Source organism: Nelumbo nucifera, chromosome 2, assembly GCF_055504915.1.
Source record: "Nelumbo nucifera cultivar China Antique chromosome 2, China Antique-T2T, whole genome shotgun sequence".
Lineage (NCBI taxonomy): Eukaryota > Viridiplantae > Streptophyta > Magnoliopsida > Proteales > Nelumbonaceae > Nelumbo > Nelumbo nucifera.
The window spans coordinates 113,274,972-113,296,171 of NC_142650.1; the positions used below are offsets into that span (position 1 = coordinate 113,274,972).

The window sequence follows — 21,200 nt, forward strand, 5'->3', positions numbered from 1 at the left end:
CAAATTCCAATTACAAAAGAGCAAGAAAGCAGCAAATGAGATAAGGATTCACCACTTGCAAGGCAAAGAAAGCACATGTGAGGTGGTATGCTTTTATTTGGCCTTCATACCTGAAGCATATCACATGTATTTACCTTACCAAGGAATAATTCCCAACACAACGCTTGAATTTTAGGTGGGATAAGCTTGCTCCAAATTTCTTTTACAGGGAAGTTCTCTCCAATGTATTGGACTGCAAGAGAGCATTAAGAAAGGAAGCACAAGTAAATACCCCATTAGGAGTACAAGACCACACTCTAGTGTCTTCTACTAACTGATCCAAGAATGTTGATTGAAGTTTGTCCAGTAGTTGGATAATAGCCTCACACTCATTGTCCCTCAAACCCCTTCTAAATCTGAAATCTCAGTTTATCCCCGAAGGAGAAAAGATAACAAATCTTGAGACTGGTTGTTGTTTATAGTTAGACAAAGAGTATAGGCTAGGAAAGGCAAACTGAAGAGGGGTTTCATCCAGCCAATGGTCTTCCTAGAACAAAACTTGAGTCCCACATCCCACATCATATCTAATGAAGTTAATAATAGATGGGTATACCGCCTGTATTGTTTTCCAAGGAGAGAGTGAATCAGTGAAGTCAATGTAGAGGCTACTTTTGCATCCCATCCATTAATCAATGTCCTGTGAATGCTTGCAACTATTTTCTGCCAAAGATTGTCACTTTCCAAAGGAAACCTTCAAAACCATTTCCCTAAAAATGTGTATTCATATAGATTAGGTTCCCTATTCCAAGCCCGCCTTGCTCTTTGGATTTACAAAGTTGTTCCCACTTCACTAAATGATACCTCCATAACTATTCCCCAAGAATGAAACTCTTCTAGGCAAATGGCTTTGGAGGTGGCCTTTGGAAAGAGAGATTATGGCATGAGGTGGTGGCTAGTATCCATGTCTGCTTTGAAATCGGTTGGGATGTTAAGGTATCTTGACGGGCTTTGCTCACAACACCTTGGTAAATCATATACCTTCATAAACTGATGTAACCAAGTGAATGTTTTGGAGGGAAAGATGGAACGAGAGGAGAGAAACTTCAGGCCGGCGGGGAAGTGGAGGTTGGAGTTGGATATTGAAGCTAAACATTTCTTATTCGAGCAGGGATGGACAAGAGGTAAGGCATATTTGAAAATCAGGGAAGGTAGTAGGGCTACAATACTCGTACCAAAGGAAGCATGTTACTGGTTGAAAGGCTTTGTTGATGGAACAGTAAACATTGTCAGGGAAGAACTATGTAACGTGACTGAGAAGGAATGGGAGAGGATGGTTTATCATGGTAACAGAAAACTTTGGCACTAACAAAAACAAGTAATATGCATACCGGAAGGACAGAGGGGACAAGGCTGGATTTCCTTCACCAATAACATTCAGGCGTTTCTCTTGGAAATCGAGAGGAAGGTTGAAGAAAGATTGGATAACAAACTGTGTGAATGTGTTCCAACGAGTTGTGGTACTTCGGAGTAGAGCAAGAAGCAAAGTCCATATCGTCAAGAGATTATGGTAGCAAGTTCAACTGGAATTCGAAAATTAACACTTGAAGAAGGGAGAGGCAAATGGGAACACAGAATGGTATTAACAGCAGATAGGACTGTAAGGGATTGGACGAAAGTCTTAGATGCAGTTGCAGAAAGACTGGGCTTAGAAGGTGATGTCGTCTTATTGCTGTTTTGCTGAGAAGAAAGCCATCCTTGATACAGGCGATGAGAAACTGAGCTTCAATACAGTCCAAGTAGATGGAGGACTGATACAAATACAAAACTGGGTTCCAATATGCAATGAAGTAGTTCCAAAGGACAGCAACCTCCGGATCAAACTCTTAGGACTCCCCTTTAATCTCTGGAACGAATAGACCTTAGGAAAAATCGTCAGAGCCCTAGGGGGTGTTCTACTGGAGCTAAACCTGAGAAGTTTGCGTGCTGTGGAGATAAAAGTTGCAGGGATTAAGCCTGAGAACCTGCCTCGTGCATTTGACATACTCTCAGATGGAGCCTGGTACAGGGTTTGGCTAGCATCGGAAGTTGACGCGTCTCTATGGGGAAGACGACTAGAGGTAGGTGACGATGGTGAGGTCGCAGGTTGGAGCACACGTGACACCCAGGGAATGGTGAAGAAACCTGCTGCGCGCGAAAGAGCAAAAGAGGAGAATGAACAGTCGCAGGGGGTAAGAGCGGCGAACCAAAATGTGGACCACATGCCACCATTAGTGGTCCACGTGACGACTTAAGGCATCACGTGGGGCGGGAGAGACTTAAAGAGATTGTAGACGAAAACTTTCATCTATTTTCTTCCAGAAAAGGGTCGGCCAGTCATAGAAAATGCTAACAGAAGGAGAAAAGCGTCCCCTGAGTTGGACCCATCATCTGGACTGTGACAAGCAGGATTTCGGTGTAGTTGATCGCCCAAACCCGCGCTACATTAGAGACAAAATAGAAGAAAGAGAGGAGGAAGACCAAGGGTGGATAAGTTGCAGTTTGGAGAGTGATGCAGAGGGGAGTTTAGAAGAAATTGCAAGTATTAATGGTTCGGTAGAGGAAGGATTCTATGAAGGACAAATCAGAGAGACATTAAACTTGAAGCATCTCTTTCTTGGAGATATGGCGGGAGTACAAAAGATAGACTTGGAGGCTCCAGTGAACACGAATAGGGTGGGCTAAAGTTCAAAAACGGACAAGCCTTTACCAAGTTTTAGCGCCATGCAAGTAGCTAAAAAGGTGTTAGCTCAAACTAACCCAGATTTGAACAAGGGTACATCACAGAGAGGTGGACAATTGGGTAAAGGAAAAAGGTTTTTGTGTAGACCAATTGGCGGGGAATAGTTCCCTCCAATCCAAGGAGACAGAAAGCTCCAATTGCTCTTTATAGGGTTTGAAAACCGACCACCCTCTTTTGCCCCTTTCCCACAACCCTCAGTCAAAACCAGGTAACTCTGTCAACTCTGTCAATTCAGTTTTTGCTACTGATGAGTGTTCTGTGTCCCTTGTTCCAGATTCCCTTTCCAACCAAGAGTTAGAGGCCCATGGATAGGAAGCCACAATGAGAATACAAGGGGAGGAGGGGGAGACGGTGATGGGAATAAATTGCAGGGATAAAAGGATCTAGGGTATCATTGAGAGAATAATGGGTGAAGTGGAGAGGAATGAATTGCAAAGGGAGGGTACAAATGGGGCAGCAAGAGTTTCTGGTGGAGAGAATGAGATAAGGAATGAGGAGAGGGTTAGAAGTGGAGAGCTTGGAAAACTAGATAAAGGGGGAACTTGTAGGGAAGATTCAGTGGCAGAATTTGTGGGAAAGCTGGGGGTGTAAACTGAAGAACCCAAATGATTTAAAAGCATTTCTACAAAAAAAGGAGGATAGAAAGATTAAGAAATGAAAATTGAGCGAAGTTGAGAGATTAAAAAGAGATATTGAGGGGGATAAGAAGTTTGGGGCCAGAGGGGACAGAAGGAAAGGGTTTAAATAGATTTCAGTGGTGATAGGGCTGCCTCTTACAAAATTGAAATGAGAATCCTAAGTTGGAATGTGAGGGGGCTGGGTAGTGCTAGGAAGAGAGTAACAATTAAAGAGGTGATTAAGAAGTTTAATCTAGATGTGGTATTACTTCAAGAATCCAAAAGAATGGATTTTGATTGCAGATGGGCAAGAAGTGTTAGGAGAGCTAGGGGGATTAAGTGGGCAGCTGCTCTGTCGTGGGGATCCTCAGGTGGGATTGTGACATTGTGGAAAGATGTGCTAATAGGAGTGGAGGAGTTAATAGGTGAACATTCTGTTTCTTTAAAGTTCAAGCAGGTGGAAGATGGTTTTGAATGGGTACTAACAAATGTTTATGGCCCCCCAATGACTATAGGTAGAGAAAGAAATTATGGGAAGAGTTGAGTGATATTAGTGGCCTTTGGGAAGGACCATGGTGTGTGGGAGGGGATTTTAATGTAGTGAGATTTACCGAGGAAACCAACAACCCTAGACAGAGAGTGACAACAAGTATGAGGAACTTCAATTAGTTTGTGGATACTTTTGAGCTTAAAGAATTTCCACTCCTAAATAATACCTTCACCTGGTCCAACCTCCAATCAAGTCCAATATGCTCTAAGCTGGACATGTTTCTTTTTTCTACAGATTGGGAGGAACATTAGGGTAACTTAACATCTAGGGTGCTTCCTAGATTTACCTCGGACCACTAGCCTATAGTGATGTGTAAGGAGGAAATGAGAGGTGATGGTCTTGCCCTGTTCAGGTTTGAAAACATGTGGTTGATCCATCCGGGCTTCATTGAGAAAATCAGGGAGTGGTGGGAGCACTATAATCCACCAGTACAGTGGGAAGGAATGTGTTATGGGCCCGGGTATAGGATCTCGTCACGGGTCGGTCCACGGGGAAAAGCTCCTGTTTTCCCTTGTTCCTCCCCTTCCTAGCTGAACCTATCTTGGCGTCCTAGAGGGTGATTTGTCCAAGAGATCACCGAACTCTCCTTTTACTCTCTTTCTTGACTGGAAATTTGATATCCTCATTCAATAATGGGGTCTCCTTAAATAGGAGATTACAAGAGTCCTAATCAAAGGGAGTCTCCTTGCTGAATAGGGAGACTTCCAGTTCTATCTTGATAAGGATAAGATAAACTAATCCTAATCTGATAAGCTACTAACAAGATAAGATAAGAGCAATAGAATAAGATAAGAACAAGCAAGATGATCTAATCTAATCTAGATAAAGCTGCTGTTGCCGAACTGGGTTGGATGAGAATCATTGAATCACTGCTGCTGCTGGCGGTGGGTCAGGTGCCTGTTGCTGCCGGTGGCGACGGTACGTCTTCCCGAGGAATGCATCCATAACAGAATGAGGTTCCACAAAAAGCTTCAGTTCTTAAAATCCCACATAAAGGAGTGGAACGGGTTGGAGTTTGGGAGAGTGGAAGAAAGGAAACATATGTTGGTAGAGTAGATAGAAGAACTGGATATGAAGGAAGAAAGGGGTCTATTTGGAGAAGAAGACAGAAAAAGGAGATGGAGCTTAAGGAAGCAAATGGAGGATTTATTGCTTAAGGAGGAAATAAGCTGGAGGCAGGAATCTAGGTGTAAATGGTTAAAGGAGGGGGATAGAAACACCGGTTTTTTCCACTCAGTGGCAAATGGTAGGAGAAAGAAGAACTTTATCTCAAAGTCGGAAGTTGAAGGAGCAATCATATCCCACCTGGTAGAAATAGCAGAAGCCTTTGTAAGTCATTTCAAATATATTTTCAAAAGACCTTTAAATGAAAGGATTTGGTTGGAGGGTTTGGATTGGCCGACTCTAAGTACAGAAAACAGAGAGTGGTTAGAAAAGAGATTTGAGTTGGAAGAGATGAAGGAAGCAGTTTTTTCAATGGATAGAACAAAAGCTCCAGGTCTAGATGGTTTCACAATGGCTTTTTAGCAGGATTGTTGGGATATTGTGGAGAAGGATCTTGGGTTAGTGTTTGAGGAGTTCCACAGAAGGGGAATAGTAACCCGGGTTTGAACTCCACATTCATTACTCTGGTTCCAAAGAAGAAAGAGGCATCACAACCAAGGGACTTTAGACCTATTAGTCTGGTGAACAGTTTGTACAAAATAATTGCAAAAGTGTTATCCCTAAGGATAAAGAAGGTTCTTCCTACCATAATTGCTCCTAACCAAGGTGCTTTTGTGAAGGGAAGATAGATTACCGATCAAATCTTGATTGAAATTGAGAGTCTGGAGAGCTTTAGGAAATCCAAGAAGGGAGTGGTTTGTAAACTGGACTTGGAGAAGGCTTATGACATGGTCGATTGGTCTTTCCTGTTGGAGGTGCTGAAAAATTTTGGATTTGGAGACAACTGGTGTAAATGGATTTGGGGCTGTGTTAGGAGTTGCCACTTCTCTATCTTGGTGAATGGAACTGTGGTGGATTTCTTCCCCGCCTTGGGAGGAATAAGACAAGGAGATCCACTATCCCCTTTTCTTTTCACTATGGTTGCTGATGTCCTTGGGAGATTGATCCATAGAGCGGATTCGAGGAATTTAATAAAAGGATGGAGAGTAGGAAGGGAGGAGGTGCCACTTACACATCTGCAGTTTGCAGATGACACAATCTTGTTTTGTGAAGGTGGGGACATCAATTGGATCCGGAACTTAAAATTGGCAATACAACTCTTTGAGCAGATGTCTAATCTCAAGGTGAACTTGGTTAAGAGTAGTATGGAAGGTGTGAATTTGAAGGAGAGGGAGCTAAGTGAATATGTAGGTGTGTTAGGTTGTGCAACCTCAGCTTGGCCTATGACTTACTTAGGCCTCCCCTTGGGGGATAACCCTAAGAAGATAAGCTTTTGAAACCCAATGGTGGAGAGATTTGGAAAAAGGCTTACTTCTTGGAGGAAAAATTATCTTTCCTTGGGGGGGAGAATCAATTTGATTAGGTCAACCCTAGCTAATTTACCTGTTTACTTCCTATTAGTGTTTAAGATCCCCACAAAGGTTTCTAACACTTTGGAAAAGCTTGAGGGATTTCTTGTGGGAGCTTGGAGTGGAAAAGCGGGACCATAGGGTGAGATGGGAGGTGGTAACTAGATGTAAAAAGCTAGGAGGTCTTGGATTGGGAATATTAGGAAAAGGAACATGGCATTGTTGGGGAAATGGTTATGGAGGTTTCCTTTGGAAAGAGACAAATTGTGGACAAAGATTGTGGCTAGCATACATGGGTTGGAAGACAATGGTTGGGAACCTGGAATCTTGGCAAGGGCTACAGCTTCCTCTCCTTGGACAACCATATACAAGTTGCTTCCAGTCTTCTCCCATTGGATCAGGTATGGTCTCAACTCTGGTAATAGAATAAAATTTTGGGAACAACATTGGGTTGGGGACTCACCTCTGATGGACCAATTTCCCTCTTTGAAAAATGAACCCATATCATCCTTCTTAAGCCCCTTAGACTCTCCTTCAGGTTTTGGGTGGAACCTAGGTCTGAGAAGGGCAGTTAGGGATACAGATTTGGGCCACATCATGTCTTTGTTAGCCATCCTTGAAGATGTTTTCTTGGATCCTAATAAGGAGGACACCAGATTTTGGGTTCCTTTCTCTTCAGGTGTTTTCTCTTGTGCTTCGTTTTTTGAGTCATTAACTCAGCATTCTGATCATATTGGGTTGTCTTTCCCAGTTAAAGAAATTTGGAGTAGGCCCATTCCTCCTCGGGTTGGTAGTTGTTGTTGGAAAACTTTCCTAGAAAGAATTAACACAAATGACCTACTTCAGAAAAAGAGACCCAACTCTTGTTTACTTCCAAAGCTTGTTCTCTTCTTTTTTTAGATGGCTGAAGAAGAGAGGGAAGGTTATGTGGAGAAGCATTAGGGCTGCAGTGTGTTGGACTCTATGTGAAGAAAGAAACTCACGGATATTTTCAGATAAGGAAAGAACCATTGAAAACTTATTATATCTAATTCTGTTAAGGGTGGCACATTGGCTAAAAACTATGGAACTGTTCTCAGATTACTCTGTGGCTGATTTGATAAGAAACTGGAAAGAGATAGCTTCCTCTGCCCTATGTAAGAGGACCTGTAGTCCTTCTTGGTCCCCTCCTCCCTTTGGGTTCATAAAACTGAATTTTGATGGTAGCTGCTTAAGGAACCCAGGGCCTTTTGGGATTGGGGGAGTGTTCAGGAATGAGGATGGGGCTATCATTGCTATGTCCTCAGGCCCAATTGGGGAAGGAGACTCTCTTAGGGCTGAGATTCTTGCAGCCCTGGAAGGTATCCAAAGAGCAAAGGAGTTGAGCATCAGATGTTTGGTCCTTGAATGTGACTTGGAGGTGGTGATTAGGTGGCTAAAGGAAGAAGACAGCGGTTTGTGGAGTTATAACAATGAGAAGAAAAAATTCAAATGGCTGAGTAGGGATATTGTGGTGCATTACAGCTGGGTGAAGAGGACTGCTAATTCATTTGCTGATGGGTTAGCCAAGCAAGGGGTGAATAGGGAATCAATTTTTTGGACTAACTTTTGACTTTCTTCCATTGTATTCTGTTGGTGGGGAGTTAAGACATTTTACCTCCCCTTTTGTACCTTAAGTTTCACATAGTTTCATATCATTAATAAAGTTTCTTGTTACTGATCAAAAAAAAAAAATTGGGCACTCTCCCTAAATTCCTCAAGTTTGTGAGGTATGATGTCTACTTTGGAAATTCTGTTCTTTTTTGGGAAGATGTTTTGGTGGGTACTCAACCCCTAAAAGATCACTTCCCCTCTCTCTATTCTATCTCCCTCTTTAAAAAAAAGCATGTTTCGGTTCCTTCCCCCGGTTTCTCATTGACTTTACATTGGGACTTTGGTTTTCGTCAAGGTTTAAGGGATGACGAATTTGCTTGTGTCTTTGAGCTTTTACTTCTTTTGGACTCTGTTTGTGTGGACCCCCCTAAACCTGATAAAAGAATTTGGAGTTTGACTTTGAGTGGATCCTTCACTTGTGCATCTTTCTTCAAGTCCCTGTGTTCTACTTCTTCATCTTGGGTGTTCCCCTATTCAAGACATTTGGTCAAGGCCTATCCCTCCTAAAATAGCTATTTTCTGTTGGGAAGCCTATTATGGTAAGACCAATGCTCTAGATAGCCTACAAAAGAAGAAACCTTATTTGTGTTTGTCCACAAACTGGTGTATTTTGTGTAAAGTGAAGAGTGAGGATTATCACCACTTATTGATATCTTGTTCCTTTGTTGCTAATATTTGTAAATATTTTTTTTTTCGTTTTTATGCTGTTTGGGTGCAAGTGAAACTCGCCCTCTGAAGTAAATCTGCTTTTTGATCCGTACTTTTGGGTGGCCAACAAAGAGAGGGAAACTTATATGAAAGTGTATCAAAGTAGTTATATTGTGGACCATTTGGGAGGAGAGGAATGTTGGAATATTCCAAAAAAAGGAAAGAAGCCTTGCTGAAACTAAAGAGTGCATATTAATAAGGACAATTTTTTGGCTGAAAACTTCAGACCTTTTTGTGAATTATTCTTTTGATGATTTTTGGAGAAGTTGGGCAGAAGTGTCTTCCACAACCTCTGAAAAGAATAGATTACAAGCATAATGGAGCCCCCGTCCGGAGGGAGTGGTAAAGCTGAACTTTGACAGGAGCTGTCAAGGTAATCTAGGGCCTTTGGGTATAGGAGGAATTTTGAGAGATAAAGATAGCAACATCCTATCCTTATTTTCAGGACTGGTGGGAGTTGGTGACTCTAGAAGGGCTGAGATACTGGCTGTGGTACAAGGAATACAGGTTACCAACCAACTTGGAGTAGAGAGTTTGATAGTTGAGTGAGACTTTAAGGTGGTAGTGGGTTGGTTGTCGGATCTGGAAACAATTTTTGGGGCTATGGGGATCTTCTCAAGAAAGTTAATTGGCTTACAACGAACATGTCAGTCAGATTTCAGTGGGTTAGCAGATCAGCAAATGCTATGGCTGATTCTTTGGCTAAACAAGGGGTGAATTGTTTTGGGCTACCTTATAATTGTAGTTCTGTTAAGAGCGTGATTATATTCTCATTTCTAAGGGGAGGTTGCCTCCTCTTAGGGTTATTGTATACTTTCTTCTCTTCTTAATAAAACTGCCATTCATTTATCAAATATATATATATATATATATATTAGAACTATAAGATGAAAAAGATCTCATGCTAACATTAGGGCATTTTTTTAGATTGTTTCAGAGATACGCAAGACAATGGAATCTTTGGGCTTTATTGAAGTTGAAACTCCAGTTTTACAGGTTTGCCAACATTTTCAATATTATGTTTGAGTTCCATAATGACTCCTTTCTTTAACTCCAGTTCAATCTAATTGATTGCTTCATCTACTTTCAGATATATATTTTTTTTCTGAAGTTTCTGATGTGCCTATATTCCATATTATAATGAAAAGATCCAAATAGGTTGTCAGAAACCTTCTTAGGAAGCTCCTCCTTTTCTTTATCATGTAAAGTATGATGCAGTGGTTTAAAAGGTGTGCCTCAGGTGCACAGGAGAGGCACATTTTAAGGTATGCCCCTCACCTAGGCCCCAAGTGCAGTACTTTCAAAAGGTGCACACCTGGTGCACCTTGTGCTTCAGCCCAGGCATGTGACTTTTCGAAATTTGCACATTTTGCTCTTTTCTGAGCCTAGCAGTTAGGCCCTGGGGGCTCTGCCCCCTAATCCCCATCCAAGCCCCTTGAGGCAAACCCAAACAAGCCCCTATTTGCTAATGTAGTTTATTCATATTTTTGTAGGGATTTAGAATTTAAGACCCTAACATGGATTTGTTTGGGCTTGCCTCAAGGGGCTTGGTACAAAGGCAACTTGTAGAATTAGGAATAAAAGATGTTTAAAATCACATTAGCTATTTGGAATAATGCAATCAGGAAAGAAATAAAGAAATTAAAGTTGACATGCTTGAATATGTTTTGTATGCTATTTTTGACTTTTTTTTTGCATTTTCACTTTGAATATGTTTTATATATTTATGTTTATTTATTTTAATTTGAGCTAATAGGCTTTTTAAAACATTTAGTTTAAAATCAAAGTTTTATTTTTTAATTATTGTTTTAAATATTTTCTTAATTTATTTTGAATTCGTTTACATTTTTTGCAACTTCTTGAATTTATTTTTAAAAATATTGTGCCTTGCTTCAAAAAGGTGCATGCCTTTACTTTGTGCTTTGCGCTTTTAAAACACTGGGATGGTGTGAACTATTATTCAAACAGTGATCAGTGATGGCATCTGGCATGTCCATGCTAGGCCTATATCCTTTTTCTCTATTGAACATTTTTCAGTGGGGATGAAAGCTTCTGAATATTTTATTTTCTTTCAAGTAAAAGGAAAATGTAGGACAATGAATACAGACATGGAAGGGGGTCATTTAGATGAGAACTGTTCAGTTCATAAGTGTGTGTAGCAAGTATACGAAACCCTTTCTGGTATGTAGCTGCTTTTTTTAGTCCTAACTCCTAACTCCACAGGATGACTTGTTTGGGAAACCTCTTCCATGGATTTGTTTAAGGTGGAGCTTTAACTTTCTCTGTGAAGTAAAACAGGATTTATATATTTGTTAATTTCACTGTCTTTGAAGATGTACATTGCATCTGGTTGTGTAAAAGTGAGATAAAAGGAAAGAGAATGAAAGGAGGATTTTGTTTAGGAGAGTTTTGCTTCCTGTTGCTCTCCACTATTTTCCTTAAACCCTTTGCCTTTGCTAGAGAAAATAGAAGAGGCCAAAGAGAAAATTCATCATCCTATTTTGTCTTAACTTTCTTTTCTCTTTTGATTTCCCTTGTGAACCAAATTAAGGAAAGTCACTTTTTATTAGATTTTCTTTTCCTTTCTTTTATTTTGTTTGCAACCAAATGCAGCAATAATGCCTTAGTTTAGCTTATTGAACTTGAATGGCTTCAACTTGTAAGTTCTGTTAGTTGGGAAGGTCAGGGAACTATGCAAATAATCAAATCACAGAGAAACTGGATTTCAGAAAATATATTAATTATTAGCAAATCCTTATGCCAACTATGTTAAGCAAGCTAATGGCATTCAGTGATCTAAAGCAAGTAGAGTGCGATTTGAATGGCTGGGATGCAGGATCAACAGGGAGAGTAACTTTGTTTGTTTATACAATATAAAGAAGGCTTACATTTCACGAGGTCTTTATATATAGAAATTGGATGATGCAGCAGGAAGATCTTCAACATATACTATATATACTGAAGATGATTTAAAACCATTCCATCACAATCAAAGCCTGGTTTTTTGAAGGGAAAACAAAGTAAAAATTGTACAAGGAGCTATAATTCAGGGAAAACTTTTTTTGGGCTGTACTGTAATTCTTGATGTCATTTTGGGGTCAACACTCTTTGTTTTTTGAAGGGAAAACAAAGTAAAAATTGTACAAGGAGCTATAATTCAGGGAAAACTTTTTTTGGGCTGTACTGTAATTCTTGATGTCATTTTGGGGTCAACACTCTTTGTTTGAGTGGTTGACAGTGCAAGGTGTAATTTGATATCCTTAATGAAAGTCACAGTTTCCAATAAAAAAAGGAGCTATAAATCCAAGCTATTTGAAGAACTCTGAAGAGAACTAAAAGTGAAAGATTCAATTTCTTTTAGTGATAAGAAAAACTCTTTTGAACTGTTCTGATAACATCTATTTATAAGAACCTAACCTGGCACAATTAAAGCTCGAATAAGCACCAAAATACTGCTAAAAGATAGTTCCATTGCTGATCAACATCTTATATATTTTGGCTGAGGTCATGCGATCTTCAACTATTTGCATAGATAATTGAATAAGCTTTTCCATGGTACCAAAACCAAGGCAGTTTGGGATGTTCAATTTTCAATATGGAAAATGAAACTAATAATAAAATAATGGGATTGTGACTTATGGAATGTCACTCTCGATCCCATAGGTGCATACTTCGTTGATTTTTTGTGATATGCATACTTTGTTGATCATCATACACTATTTGTTCAGTAGCTGTTATTATTGTTTTCATCCTCATCATGGGATGAATAATACTTGTGGGTAATAGAAGTAGTAAGTATAGGAGCAGACTTCATCAAAGTTTAACAACTTGATTGAGTATGGAGATTTTTACAAATTGAATTGATTTGAATGGGTTGCCATTCAGACATGATTTCTTCGTATTCTGATTCTTTCTTTCTTTCTTTCATTTATTATTATTATTATTATTATTATTATTATTATTATTATAACAATGACATGGTTGTTGTTCTTATTGTTGCCTATTCTGTAATTCAATAGGGTTTTTTATATAAAAAAAATTGGATGCTAAAGGGATTTTCATTCTTGTTCGCTGCCTTTGTTTTCTTCTTCTTTTTGCTCTTAAGTTGATATAAAATGTATGGTTTCAAAGACAACAGAGGCACTTTGTTTTTAATTGTTTTCGTAAACTAGGGAGCAGCTGGTGGAGCAGAAGCTAGGCCTTTTGTTACATACCATAATTCACTTGGAAGGGATCTTTATTTGAGAATTGCGACTGAGCTACACTTAAAGAGAATGCTGGTGAGCATGAAGATCTATTATCTCTAGTTGTCTATACTGAATTCTACGCTTTTTCCATCTTATAAAGTTCATATTTGCTTTCATTTTATCTCCTTAAATTGCTAATAGATATTGATCTTTTGGTGGCAAAGTACTCTGTTGGTTATATGTAGAAATGAAATTGAAGTACTGGCATTATTTAAGCAGAACAACATATTAGGAGTGATGCTTAGCTGACTGCATGTAGAACCGCTATGATTCCAAATTGATGTGGGGTGACTATGGTCAAAGGAGAGCCTATGAAGGTATTGATCGTCTACAATGGGGTTTTAGGAAATATTAAAGTACTAAAGAATATGTAACCCCGAGGCTTTACTTCCATTTTGTTTCCACCACCTTTTCCAGGTCCCTTCAATTTCATGAGTTTCATCTCTTGTAACCTCATCTCCACCTGAATTATCTTCCTTTCCTTCCTCCCCTTTAATAATTACTTTTTTTTTTTGATTAGTTCAATAGTTACTTTTTCATCACCATTCTGCAATAGTCTTGTACAATTCCTCTTCCTTTAGTACATTCTAGAACAAGTTAAATTTGTACCTAGTCTACTCTCTTCAGCCCTTCTCTGTCACGCTCTTGAGATGCCACACCATCTTCAGCCCCTTTATTAAAGTTTGGTAACTCTCCTTCATCTCTTTCTGTCTGCATCACCCTCACCCGTACTCTCTTCTTTTTCAGACCATTTTTCTTCTCCAACCACCACTGCAACTCTCTTCAAGATCAACAATAACTAAATTCTCTTCCACGGTCTGGGTTTGGATCAGCAGGTTCCTAGCTCTCTCCTTATTAGTGGAATCACAAGACAACTCCTTCCCAATCCATTTCTTGAAAAGATCCCTTTTCTTCCCCTCCCTCTACCTTTTTGATCTCCTCCCTTCCTTCCTCTCTTTCTCTTTCCTCCCCACTTCCTTTTCTTTCCTTCATCTTCCTTCTTTTCCAACATAGCCAACACCAATCACAAACCCCAACTGAGCATTTCTTATTTCTCTTCTGTCAAAGATCATATGTACCTTAGTTGAGTGTTAACTGGTGCATATAAACTTTCCAGCCATTTCTGGTCCCTCTTGAATGTTAAGTGGTGCTTGCCGAGTTCTTTGCTCAGTTTCTTTTTGCCTGGAAGTTGGTGGGCTTAAATAGTAGGGGTTTGGTGCTATGGAATGTCATTTCTCATGTTGTGTGTTGGGTTCTGTGGAAAGAAAGGAATGGGTGAATTTTTGAAGGAAAGTTCATGCCCTTAGATGATGTGGTGGCTTGGGCTGTGGCTACTTTAAACTCTTGGTTATCTGCCAAGGAATCTTTCAAAAACATCCCATATCATCAATTTTTTTATTATAGCACCCTTTTTAATTAATTTCACAGTCTGAGTGTTGTTTGTATTTAGTTTGAGAGCCTAGTTTTTTGGGTGGCTTTTCTCAGTTCTCTGTATAGTTGCTGCTGTACATAGAGCATGCTTGACAAATACTTGCACTTTTGTCCTTCTTGGCAAAATTAATACAATACTTTACCTCTTTCTCAAAAAAGATTATATGTACCTCTGTAGAATTGTCTTCCATGCTGACCAATTGTGAGCTCCTAACATAACTTTGATTAGTTCTCTCTGCACATCCAGATCTTGAACAGTTGAACCCTATTCTTGACTGTCACCTCTCAAACACTCCCATCTTCTACCACTGCAGTTTTGTCGCCCTTTTCTTCATCGATTAAGATTTCCATCGCTTTCTTGTGCTCGACTTCCTTGTCTTTATTAACTTAAATGCTTCACCAGTGGAATAAAGACCAAGGTGTGAAGGCAACATTTGCACATTATCTGTTCTCAACAAGTATTCTTGCGCACTGTAAGTCTTCTCAGATCCTGTTCCTGATATCATACCTCTTAAAAAATGCTACAGTACTTCCCGGTTACTATGAAAATCTGTTCTTGATATCTCCGCTCTGGCACAAGATTTCTGCTACTAACTTCATCCTTCAGAATTTCCTCCGCGTCTTCTTTTCTCTTGAACAAGAACAGGAAGAGTCTTGTGCTTAATCTCCTTACCATGACAAAGCCTTTTGTTTTGCTTTGTTGTTTTTTTTTTTTGATAAATGATCAGTTCATTAATATTATCAAAAGATTAAAACTAGTACAAGCAACCCTTGGAGAGGTGTGAGTTAGAACCTCACCCATAATAAAGGTAAGAACAAACTAAATAAGGAAGCAGATTACAACTAGGCCCAGTAAAACATATCCCTATTTGTCCCTTGTTTGGCTAATAAATTAGCCATAGTATTTGCTGATCGCCTAACTCACTGTATTCTTGTATACCACTTGAATTTCTTGATTTCATCCTTATAGCACCGTATGACAGAGTCCGGATCTTGCAGCCACCCTAGAGTCTGGTCATCTTTAGTTGGAGTCAATGGGCTGGTTTGTTGTTTTTTGATGTAATGCTTGGTGATATCTCATCAGTCCATAGATGTACTCTTTTTTATTTATCTATAAATTTTCTTTTTTTATTTATTGCCACAAACATTTTTTTTTCTGATCATTGGACTGGGAGCTTTGTATGATGTGCCTTCCATGCTATGGATCTTTTATCTCTATGAAGTTTAAGTTTCCTATATGTTTAAACTTAGAGTGTAAGTTCGGGCGTATAGTAAAAAGGTTTAATTTTGTATGAACTAGCTTTAAATTTCTTAGATCCACTCCCTTATCATTGGAGTAAGCATCACCATTAATATAATTTGTAAAGCTTGGCTTTTGTTTTTTTTTTTTTTTTTAAATTTGTGTTGTGATAATTTATGGGTTACTTACAAGGGGTGACAATGTTGGTCTGTATTTAATGTTTTTTTACTCCTTGCATAGGTATTAGTATATCTTTCAGTTCTTACTGAATGCTTGGTTGTATAAGAACATTAAACTAGTTGGCTGAAAGAGATGTTAGGGTTGGCAAGGGCTTAGGTTTGTTTTTTTTGGGGAGGAGAGGAGTTTGCCAGAAGGGCTTTCAAATCATTTGAAAGGAGTAAGAAGGAAGAGAGCTTGAAAAAGAGCTTAACAGGGAGGGATGAAAAGGAATAGGATGAGGCAGGGGACGGGAAAGATGATGTGTATGACAGAGATGATTAAGCTGCTTATGGCTGAGGAAATTTTTTTTCCTCTGTATTTTGTGTTTTATGAAGCTCTATTGTTGGGATTTGTGTGGGTGCTATCTTATCACCCTGGATATTGCTTGTATTTCAGATCCTTTTTCTTTTTAATAAAATCTTCATTTTTACTCTTCAAAAAAAAAAAAACTAGTTGAGTTGTTCCTTGTATTTTCTTTCCTATTGGATCTCAAATTCTCAATCAGTAAGTGTTTTAATATAATTTAGCATCTCTATTTTCTATTGACAGGTTGGGGGCTTTGAAAAAGTTTATGAGATAGGCCGCATATTCAGAAACGAAGGCATTTCAACTCGGCATAATCCTGAGTTTACCACTATTGAGGTAGCATCTATCTTGTATTTTTGTGATTTTTTAGTTAAGAACTTATGCCTTCTGTTACCTGGTACCATTTGGAACGACAAATTGTTGAAAGCACTGGCATTTTTTATTTGCAACGAAGGGAAATATTAACTATTAATCTTAGTTTGATATTTAGATGTATGAAGCATATTCAGACTATCATAGCATGATGAACATGGCAGAGGAAATTGTTGTTCGATGTGCTCTTGCTGTTCATGGAAAGCTCACTGTTAATTACCAGGTGAATGTGCTATTACTTCTCCGTGCTCATTCAATATTTTGACTAATTTGATAATGACTGAAGTCTTTGGCTTCACACCATGTATCATTTAATATTTTGACCGGTTTTCTTTTGATTTGAGTTTCTGATTGATATCCAATTAATTTGTGCATAAAAATGATGGATGGATAACTGAAGTGGGATTTTCACTTATTTCTATAGGTGAAATTTTAAATGAACTTGTTCAATTTTATGATTTAATTGATTTGAATAACCACTTAAATCTGGATTTTTCTTACTATGATAGTTGTGGGATATAATGCACATTACTTTTTTTTTTTTGCTTCTCTCAAAAAAGAAAAAGGTTGTGTAAAGAATTCTATTACCCATTGGAACTATAGTTTTACTGCAGGGAATGGAAATATGTCTTGAACGGCCTTGGAGGAGGGAAACCATGCATAATCTTGTCAAAGAATTCACTGGTATTGACTTCAATGAGATAGGAAATGATGTTACCATTGCTAAAGAAGTTGCCATTAGAGCACTTGGATCTGACCATGACAGTAATGACAAATCTTCCATTGAAGCATGTCCATCCGTGGGACATGTCCTTAATGAGGTTTAATTTGCATTACCCTTGAAGTTTCTTTGTATCCTGAAGTTGGCTTGTTTTGATTCTTGTCTTGTTTCTATTTAGATGTGAGACTATAGGACCTTTTTATCCTTGTTGCATGTTGAAGTTGTTTATGCGAGTGTAAATGAGAAGCGTTGTTCAATAAAAGAAGGGGTGGTTCCGTATATAAAAAATAAAATGTGACCCCATAATGAATTGTTTTTGTTTTGCAGAAAGGCAAGGTATGAAATTTATTAATAAGGATATTCATAAAAAAATTATTAATAAGGATGGGAAGGAGCATACAAGGCGTATATGGGATTGTTTAATTTGAAGGGGTTTTAAGCACAGGTACAAAAGGAAGAAAATCCTCCTTTGTTAGAGAAAATCCAAAATTCTAGAAATTAGGTTTTAGTTAGAATTTTGGGTTGACAGGTGGTAGGACAAATTGCAGTAGAGAATAATAAATGATGACTGAATTTGTGGGGGATCTGAATTGAACTTGTACACAGATGAAAAATTTCCAATGAGAATGGACTAACAAAGACTGGAAATAAGGAACTGAAAGAGAGAAGGGAGGAGACTTAACTTGGATTGCTTAGGAGGCTCCTAAAGAGCAACCTGAAACTTGACTGAAAGCTGAAATAGCTCTTCAGCAATTGAGAACTAGGAAAGTCGAGAGAGGAGAGAGAAAAAAAGAAATAAAAGTAAATAGAGGTTTACATCAATTAGAAACACACAATAAAGAATCACATTATTCAAAGGAATATTTTCAATTCATTCTCTGGCCAGGTCATGGCTTACAAAACACATCTATACTATATTCTAAAAAGCAGTTGTCCACATTAGACTCCTAATACTGCTTCCAAACCCCTTTAAAATTTTATTGTTTTTTTTTTAATTTAAAAAAAAAAATTAAATATGGGGCTATATAAGCTCACGCACAACCAATTCAGTTAAGAAACTGAATGTAACATGGGCATCCTTCTAACACCAGCCCGTGCATCACACAGGTCTCTTCTAGTATGATAAAAAACATAGCTCTAGGGACCCAGATTATGAAAGTCCCATCAACAAACTTCAGCCCTAAGAAAACATAGTCATATTATACTTATCATATAAGTGAAAGTTTAAACACAAATAAGACCGAAATAATGTAACTATCAGATTGGAACCCATTTATATCAAGTAAATTACCAAAATACTTCTATAACAACTCATAAATCAGAAATAGAAAACAACCCAGAATACACCTATGCTGATTCTAGGACAATTATGATGCCCACACAAGCAAATAATCCAGCGTTAATGCAATCCAACTCGTATGGAAAAAGTAACTTTCAAGGGGGCAAAAGCATTTCAAACAGGTTAGCATGAAATGAACAACCATGAGAAAATGAGCATAGAAAACTGCCATATGGAGAAGACAATTACAACATGGATACATGTTTTCATTGTCTTATGATGGTGTGCATCATCTCATTTGATCAATAAAATTTCTTATCAACATAAAAACATGTTAAATAATTTGTGATCTGCTGCAAGTTTTAGATAATTTAGTCAATGTGGGGTCTCTGGTCACTCAATGCTACTACAAAATCAGTGTTTTTAAGGATACCTGTCTGGATGGTAGATTTAGTTTTGCCTTTTGACTATTTGCTTGCAAATGCTTTTCTCTTATGTTCTTAAATTTCTTGATATTGATCCAGGTTTTTGAGACTGTTGTAGAACCAAATCTTCTGCAACCTACATTTGTTTTAGACTATCCTATCGAGATATCTCCCCTTGCTAAACCACACCGAAGGTTATATTCTCTCTCTGAAATGTTTTGCTTGTCAATATGTTGCCTACTATCCTGAAAAATATGATTTTCACTTAAATGTTTTGAAATGGGAATATTTTTCTGTTTTTGATCAGTAATGGGAATATTTTTTGTCAAGTTATAATTTTCCCTTTATGAGGAATATGCTCACTCTTTAATGACTAATGAAATATTTCTGCTGAATTTATTGTTTCTTCTAAGATGTCCAAGATGCCCTGGGAAACTCTAAAAAGAATCAAAATATTATAATGGTGCCTGCTTACAAGTAACCCATTGTTTTTTCCCAATATCCAAACTTACACAATTTTTATTCAAACCTAGTAATTGATGCTGTGCTATTCCAGTGGCAACAAGACAATATTCCAGAGTAGTACTAGTGGAGGCAAATAATATGGTGTATTGCAAATTTGCAACACCACCACCACCAATAGCCATAACAACACTGCCACCTCCACCACCACCGCCGCCACCACCACCACCAACAATAAAATGTTATGTTTTAGAATTGATAATATGTTTTGATATTTGCCTGTATCGATTTGATGAATAAATCAGCTATATAGTTTTATTTTTATGCTAGGGGCAATTGCTTAGTACAATGGTAAAATTATTTTGGGCTGACATGTATGAAAACATGGGTTTGAGTTTGAGAGTAGCCACTTTTTGCCCCCCCCCTCCAAAAGCCAAGGGTTAGGTCCACAATCAGCATTGGAGCAATGGTCCTTTTTCCTTGGATTCCATGCTAGCATCATCTCATTCTTTTTGGGAAGAGATTCTATTACATTTCTAGAATCTAATTCAAATGCTAAACTTTTTTGGTCTATTTGGCACATTAGGCTCCTTTGGGAACAAACTGGTTTTAATTATCTTATTTTAAATCCTTTGATTTAGGTATTCAGGCTTGACTGAGAGGTTTGAACTATTTATTTGTGGCCGTGAACTTGCCAATGCATTCTCAGAACTGACTGACCCTTTGGATCAGGTATGCAGCAAGTTACTGTTTTTGATATCATTGTCTTCATCATCATCATCATTATCATTTTCATCATCATCTGCCTTTAGGACCTAAGTAGGGTGAATATGAAAAATCTTGTTCATTCCTTTCTATGGTCATATATTCTTTTAATGAATGAGCTAGCTTTTGTATATATCTAGTTGAATAACAATTAATATCTAAAATTTTTTGCAATTATTACAATAGTTACCAATATAGCAGAGGTCTGTGATTTACTTTTACTCAGCCAAGGAAAGCAATGGATTTTGATGGCTATTGTTACGCTAGACAAGTAGTCATTATTATTATGTTAATGTTAGCCAATCCAATGGTTTCCATTAGTTCAGCAAATATCAAAACATCCTTGGAGATATTTGCAGACGAGCATTTTGGTCCTTGCCATAGGTATGGCAAAGACAGCTGATTCTGGTTTATTTGGTGAAAGTCTGTCCCCCCGCGGGTTGGGGCTTTCATGCACTTGTTTTTTCTTGACAATGAATGTGCTCACTGTTGCTGATCTCAGTAATAGAGTGATATAGATCCATAATTGCTGTTCCATGTTTAAATTGTAGAGGAGCCAGTGAATCACTTTTTTTTTTTTATTTTTTCATTTCTTGCCACACCACATCCTTTTGAAAAATTTCTGCTCATCGTTCCTGATTTGTTTGTCTTGCCTCGATTCGATAAGGGTAACAGTCTCTCTTGGTTTTCAGTATCAATGTGGAGCAGGGGTACCATTGTTTGGTTTATTCTCCCTTTTGCTTTCTGTAGGGTTATATGGGAAGACCATTCTACAAATATTTGATGGTTCCAAATGACCTTTAATCTGTTTTTGTTTAGATGTTTGCTGTTTTTTTTTGGTGGATTGGAATCTCAATGAGTTAAGTAGAAGGTGATGGGGTTCAGAAAACCTGGAAGAGGCATCTGGCTCTAGCCCTATGGCAATGCTTCCAGCGGGTGATTGGCCTACAATAGG

The 21,200-nt window shown here is 38.2% G+C and overlaps 1 protein-coding gene across 2 annotated transcripts in view; it reads left to right on the forward strand.

Annotated features, from left to right (window-relative positions):
- OVA5 (Lysyl-tRNA synthetase, class II) overlaps positions 1–21,200 on the forward strand; it is a 40,869-nt gene that overhangs the window by 13,643 nt on the left and 6,026 nt on the right. For both annotated transcript variants that reach the window (XR_737570.3, XM_010278075.3), the window contains exons 6-12: positions 9,706–9,774; positions 12,951–13,058; positions 16,465–16,557; positions 16,712–16,816; positions 17,208–17,414; positions 19,118–19,212; positions 20,122–20,212. Coding sequence is in view for 1 of the 2 variants with exons in the window: in XM_010278075.3 (XP_010276377.1) it covers positions 9,706–9,774; positions 12,951–13,058; positions 16,465–16,557; positions 16,712–16,816; positions 17,208–17,414; positions 19,118–19,212; positions 20,122–20,212 (768 nt within the window). In the remaining variant the exon portion in view is untranslated. The remainder of the gene's footprint in view (positions 1–9,705; positions 9,775–12,950; positions 13,059–16,464; positions 16,558–16,711; positions 16,817–17,207; positions 17,415–19,117; positions 19,213–20,121; positions 20,213–21,200) is intronic.